Source organism: Mauremys mutica, chromosome 7 (genome assembly GCF_020497125.1).
Source record: "Mauremys mutica isolate MM-2020 ecotype Southern chromosome 7, ASM2049712v1, whole genome shotgun sequence".
Taxonomy (NCBI): domain Eukaryota; kingdom Metazoa; phylum Chordata; order Testudines; family Geoemydidae; genus Mauremys; species Mauremys mutica.
This window is the reverse complement of record NC_059078.1, coordinates 125,183,856-125,189,997: the sequence shown is the minus strand read 5'-3', so window position 1 is coordinate 125,189,997 and position 6,142 is coordinate 125,183,856. Positions and strand designations below refer to the sequence as shown.

The window sequence follows — 6,142 nt, the reverse complement described above, 5'->3', positions numbered from 1 at the left end:
GTCTTGGCAGGTGGCAATCGGAGACCTCTGCTACAACTCAAAGCTAAACAAATATCAGACCCTTAATACCTGCAAATGATGCATAGTCGACTATTGGCTGGTGAGCAGTCTTTTGTCACAAGTGTTGGCTGGTTTGGGGAAATAACATTTCTTAGAATCTACCTATTTCATGTCTACACTTCATCCTTTGCCTGAGCTTAAGTGTGAACTCAACATTTACTGGTTAAACAGAAAGGTTCACTCTCCAGAACTGCCAAACCAACCCTTTTCACCAGCAGCATTTAAAGGAAATACATTTTAATTTCAGTTAAGCTAACCCACAACTTAGCGTAAAATGCAAAATATAATTATGTACATGCCTTAACTAAGGATCTCATTACAAGCAGCTGAATTTGATGTTTACAGTGTGGTTTGAGATTGCAATTTAAAGCTGGATCTAAATAAATATGAGCAGAAAGTTGTTATATGTCTGAATATGGAGTCAATACAATTTGTTGAATGCAGATGCCCAGTTGCCATCTGAACCACTATATTTAATGCTGAGCTTCGTTAAATAGTTATTCTGAGGCTGGTTGAACATTGTGGTTTCTGATCTGCGGCATGATTGTTTCCTTTGTTTAATCTTACTTGACTTTTATCCTTAGTAATGATTAGTGGTATCACAGTTACAACAGCAGCTGGAAGCCCCAACCAGGAGTGGAGCCTCATTGTGCTATGCTCTTTCCAAACAGATACTATGGGATGGTCTTTGCTCCAAAGGCATCAAAATTGAAACTGGCAGGATAGACCAAGGGATGCAACGTACAAGCAGAGTGGTCAGGAAGCGCCAAATCATCCTTGCTCCAAGTTGTCCTGTTGAGGCTTCTAGCCCACCTTGTGCAGCAGCCCATGGACAATGTGCTGAACAGAGATCTTCATAAAGACTCATTCCTGGTCCTTGGACTTTAACCCTTCCCAGAAGAGCAATTACTCTGGGATATGACAGTAAGCCCTGCTGGCAATGTTTGAGGATACCCACCCTCCACCTAATGAAGAAACTAATGTTGCCACCTAGAGACTGGCAGCTCAGGAAAAGATGAAGGGGCCCTCAGCACTATTCTACTGTGATAGGAATTGTAGCAGTATGCTTCCTGGACCCATTATGATGTTTCTTCTCCTCCTCCAACTTAAGGCTCAGCATAGCCTGACGCTGGAGACCTTTTGCTGTTTCTTTTCTTGCCTTTGTGTTAGAGGCCAGTTGAGAGTGGTACCGATGTAATGGATCCTCACAGGATAGACCTATCGGATGTTTTGAATGTGGGGCCAAATATGTCCCTGTGCTGACAGCTTCGTGTTATGGTATTGCCGTCTTTGGAGCCATTAGATAGCCTAGCCTTGAAAAAGTACCTGCCCTGGTTTGTTCCACTGGAACAAAGTTCTTGGATGCTGAAATATTTCCAGCACATGCTGTGTGACCTCAGCCAAGTTCCTTCCCCTCTATCTCAGTTTCCTTATCAGGGATCATGCTACATGCATTGTTTTGAAAAGTGTTATGGATAAGTTAACCATGGTTCTAAATACTTATTGTTGCCACTAGGGGGAGCCGCACAGCCCGAGAAACATTCAGAGGCTCTGCGCTGGAGAACTGCTAAAACAACTCCTCGTCCTGTGTAGAACATATCCCAAAGCAATAATCCTTTACCACCGGATGAGATGCATGGTCTAGATCCAAGTTCTGCATGCAGCATTGCCTATTGCAAAGGGTTTGGCATAATATACACTGAGCAAATTAATTAAAATAAAGTTACTGGAGCCCAGGGACGTGTCTGTCCCTCCCCATACTACAGCAGGAGCGATGTTTTTCAGGCAAACTCTAGAGATTTTATTTTGCAATGGAGCTGCTGGTATCTGAATAGCCGCCTCTTCTTGTCAGTTCTGGTTTCTAATGCTGATGCTTTGGTTGACACAAATTTACAGTAGCTGAATAGCTAAAACAACTCCTGGTCCTGTGTAGAACATATCCCAAAGCAATAATCCTTTACCACCGGATGAGATGCATGGTCTAGATCCAAGTTCTGCATGCAGCATTGCCTATTGCAAAGGGTTTGGCATAATATACACTGAGCAAATTAATGAAAATAAAGTTACTGGAGCCCAGGGACGCGTCTGTCCCTCCCCATACTACAGCAGGAGCGATGTTTTTCAGGCAAGCTCTAGAGATTTTATTTTGCAGCGGAGCTGCTGGTATCTGAATAGCCGCCTCTTCTTGTCAGTTCTGGTTTCTAATGCTGCTGCTTTGGTTGACACAAATTTACAGTAGTTGAATAGCTACCTGCCTGGGGATAGCTCAGTGGTTTGAGCATTGGCCTGCTAAACCCAGGCTTATGAGTTTAATCCTTGAGGGGGCCACTTAGGGATCTAGGGCAAAATCAGTACTTGGTCCTGCTAGTGAAGGCAGGGGGCTGGACTCTATGACCTGTTAAAGTCCCTTCCAGGTCTAGGAGATAGGATATCTCCATTAAATAGCTTAGTAGAGCAACCCATGCAGAACTACATGGTTTTACTAAATGGATGGTTGCGCAGAGCACTTGGAGGTGGGGATGCAATTCCCAGGCAGCTCTGGTAGACATATTGGCGCTAGCTCTCTCATCCAGCTAACCTGCTAGAAATAGTAGCGTGCCTGTGATAGCAAAGGCAGAGCACCAGGACCAGCCATCTGCCATAAATGCAAACCTGGCTCTTGGCATTGGGTACCTACACGGGGCAGCTAGCGTGAGCATACCCGCTAGAAATGGGAATTGCACCCCAACTCCAAATGCAGAGGCGGGGAGGTCAGTAAAGGCCGTATGTATTATCTCAGTGTAAATAAAGAATTGGTTAAGGAGATGGATTTATAGATGCATGCACAAGCAGAAGCATCTAGTACCTGCATGCACAGGTGGATGCAGCACTAAATTGCACAGTCAGTTGGATGCATTGTAGGCGCACATGCACGGAGATGCTCCTGTTCTATGTTCAGCTGCAAAGGTTGTGCAGGTCGGTGCGTGTTCCATAGTGTGAATGGAGCGGCGTGGTGCACGGACGGATGCACGCTTGCACAGGCGAATGCATGAAGCATTGATAGACGCGCTCAAGCTCCAGACCCGTCGCCGAAGGCGACTGTCTGGCGGCGGGTGGTTGCCTGGGCCCCCGTGCTACCAAGTCCACGTCCAGAGCACTGCAAGCACGCGCTAGCTGCACCTGGGCACAGACCCGCGGAACAGCGCGCGCCTTCGCTGGTTAGTCCCCGCCCCCTGAGGCAGAGACTCTCTTCCATTGGCTCGCAGAGTTCCGGTAGCCACGCCCCTCTCCCTTCCTCGTACACACAAGAGTCACGCGCTCGCCGGTTGGAAACTCAGCGGGGAGGGGGTGGGGCAGGCTTCAGCAGGGCCCCGCCCCTGCCACCTCGGCATTGGCTGGGGGACGGCTTCTGGGTCCCGTGCCTGCCCTGATTGGCCGCCCGCGCTGCCGGCTCGGTTCCCTGGGATAGGGCTGCAAGCGGCTCCCCTGAGGGCCCGGCAGTCGGCGCCTGTCAGCTCTCGCGGGCAGCCGCTGCCGCCGCGGGCTGCCGCCGTCCCGCTATGTTTGGCCCCGGCGGTTCTGATCCCTGACTAAACATGGCGCTGGGCTCGGCCGCGCTGCCCGCTCGGAACATGGCGGGGGGCGGCCGGGGGGCGCGGGTCCTGCTGCTGCTCCTCCTCCTCAGCGGCTGCTGGGGCGAGCAGCCCCCGGCCGCCGCCGCCGCCGGCGCCTCCTCGGCCGGGGGCAGCGGGGCGCCGGGCGACGCGGAGGAGACGGTGATCATCGGGCTGCGGCTGGAGGACACGGACGACGTCTCCTTCATGCAGAGGGGCGCGCTGCGGGTGAGCGAGCGGACGCGGGTCAAGCTGCGGGTCTACGGGCAGAACATCAACAACGAGACCTGGAAACGCATCGCCTTCACCGAGCACGAGAAGCAGCCGGGCGGGCGGCCGCCGGCCGAGCAGGAGGACGGGCCGCCGGAGAGCAGCTCCCCGCAGCGCTGCGGCATCCGCACCTCGGACATCATCATCCAGCCGCACATCGTGCTCAAGCGCCGCACCTCGGGCATCATCGAGATCGACATCAAGCCCCTGCGCAAGACCGAGAAGAGCAAGTCCTACTACCTGTGCGTGTCGCGCCCGGCCGCGCTGGAGGCCGCCGGCCCCGAGACCACCTGGGTCTACCACGACGGCGAGGACACGAAGGTGATCGTGGGCGAGGAGAAGAAGTTCCTGCTGCCCTTCTGGCTGCAGGTGATCTTCATCTCCCTGCTCCTCTGCCTCTCGGGCATGTTCAGCGGCCTCAACCTGGGCCTCATGGCTCTGGACCCCATGGAGCTGCGCATCGTGCAGAACTGCGGCACCGACAAGGAGAAGAACTACGCCAAGCGCATCGAGCCGGTGCGCCGCCAGGGCAACTACCTGCTGTGCTCCCTGCTGCTGGGCAACGTGCTGGTCAACACCACCCTCACCATCCTGCTGGATGACATCGCCGGCTCCGGGCTGGTGGCCGTCGTGGTCTCCACCATCGGCATCGTCATCTTCGGCGAGATCGTGCCGCAGGCCATCTGCTCCCGTCATGGCTTGGCCGTGGGTGCCAACACCATCTTCCTCACCAAGTTCTTCATGATGATGACCTTCCCAGCCTCCTACCCTGTCAGCAAGCTGCTGGACTGTGTGCTGGGCCAGGAGATCGGCACGGTCTACAACCGCGAGAAGCTGCTTGAGATGCTGCGGATCACCGACCCTTACAACGATCTGGTCAAGGAGGAGCTTAACATCATCCAAGGGGCGCTGGAGCTGCGCACCAAGACAGTGGAGGATGTGATGACCCCACTCCGAGACTGCTTCATGATCGCTGCTGAGGCTATTCTGGACTTCAACACCATGTCTGAGATCATGGAGAGTGGCTACACTCGCATCCCCGTCTTCGAGCGTGACCGCTCCAACATTGTGGACCTGCTCTTCGTCAAGGACCTGGCCTTTGTGGACCCAGATGACTGCACCCCGCTCAAGACGATCACTCGCTTCTACAGCCACCCACTGCACTTTGTCTTCAACGATACCAAGCTTGATGCCATGCTGGAGGAGTTCAAGAAAGGTGGGGCCATGGGGCGTTTGGGGGGCTGGGGCATCTGTGGCTACCCACCCTAGCAAGCTGGGCTGAGAGTAGAGGGGTATGTGGCAGATGGGCATTTGTCCATCCCCCTTGCCCTAAAGGCTGATGTGTGGATCTGCATAGATGTGGGGCTCCTTCTGGTAAACCTGTTTCTGCCTCCCCATTTATTTGTCCACATATAGGAGCTCTGCTGATGTGGCTCTGCAACCCCTACCCCCCCCCAAATTTTTTGTGGTCCACACTCTCCTTCAGTTAGTCTGAGAGTAAGGAAATTGGGTTGCTGCAGTAGATCCCTAATATCTTCCGGGCTTTGCACACACGTGCTGAGATAAACAAGGCTTTTAAACTTCATTCATAGATTCAGCTGGGCTATTTCGGTGCCATGCTTGTTTGTGTTAGTTCGTCCAGCTGATCTGATTCACGTTTAGGGTCTGTATCTCATGAATAGCCTCAGGGCTTTTTGCACGTTTCTTACAATTATATTTTACTTGCTTGTTAATGCCACATGCCAGGGTTAACCCCCCCACCCACACACACACTTCCCCTCTCCCCCCGCCATGTCCTTTGTCCAGTAACCACAAACTGAGCCGTGTGTATACACAATCCTTACTGAACTACACATCCTGGTGTGTGGCATAGCATGTGTGTTGGTTGTCTAAATGTTGGATCAAAGCTACGCTGCAGTTTTGTAACATTTAGTCCAGGAATTTCCAGTCTTGCCTTAGTTGTGGGATGAGCTCTCCCGGCAGAAACATCTGTATTTCTGTTTTGGGTTTCTTTTGTCGTAAACAATGGCGGCGCAGCAAGTTTCAGCTCTGTTCCTCTGTAAAGTAATAGAGCGGCTGCTTACATTGTGTAGGGAAATTTTTCCAAAAGGCTGGGAAATGAAGTTCCAAATTAATTGCATGTTTGTGGAGACCCTTGCTAGGAAACTCAGAGCAGTGTGGATCGCCTGAACTCTGTCATATCCTGGGAGCTGTGATCA

At 52.4% G+C, this 6,142-nt stretch overlaps 1 protein-coding gene across 1 annotated transcript in view; it reads left to right on the top strand.

The window, feature by feature from the left end:
* The first annotated feature begins 3,635 nt into the window (after positions 1-3,635).
* CNNM2 (cyclin and CBS domain divalent metal cation transport mediator 2) overlaps positions 3,636-6,142 on the top strand; it is a 170,856-nt gene continuing 168,349 nt past the window's right edge. Inside the window, exon 1 of the mRNA XM_045022722.1 lies at positions 3,636-5,139. Within this exon, the coding sequence (XP_044878657.1) occupies positions 3,636-5,139 (1,504 nt within the window). The remainder of the gene's footprint in view (positions 5,140-6,142) is intronic.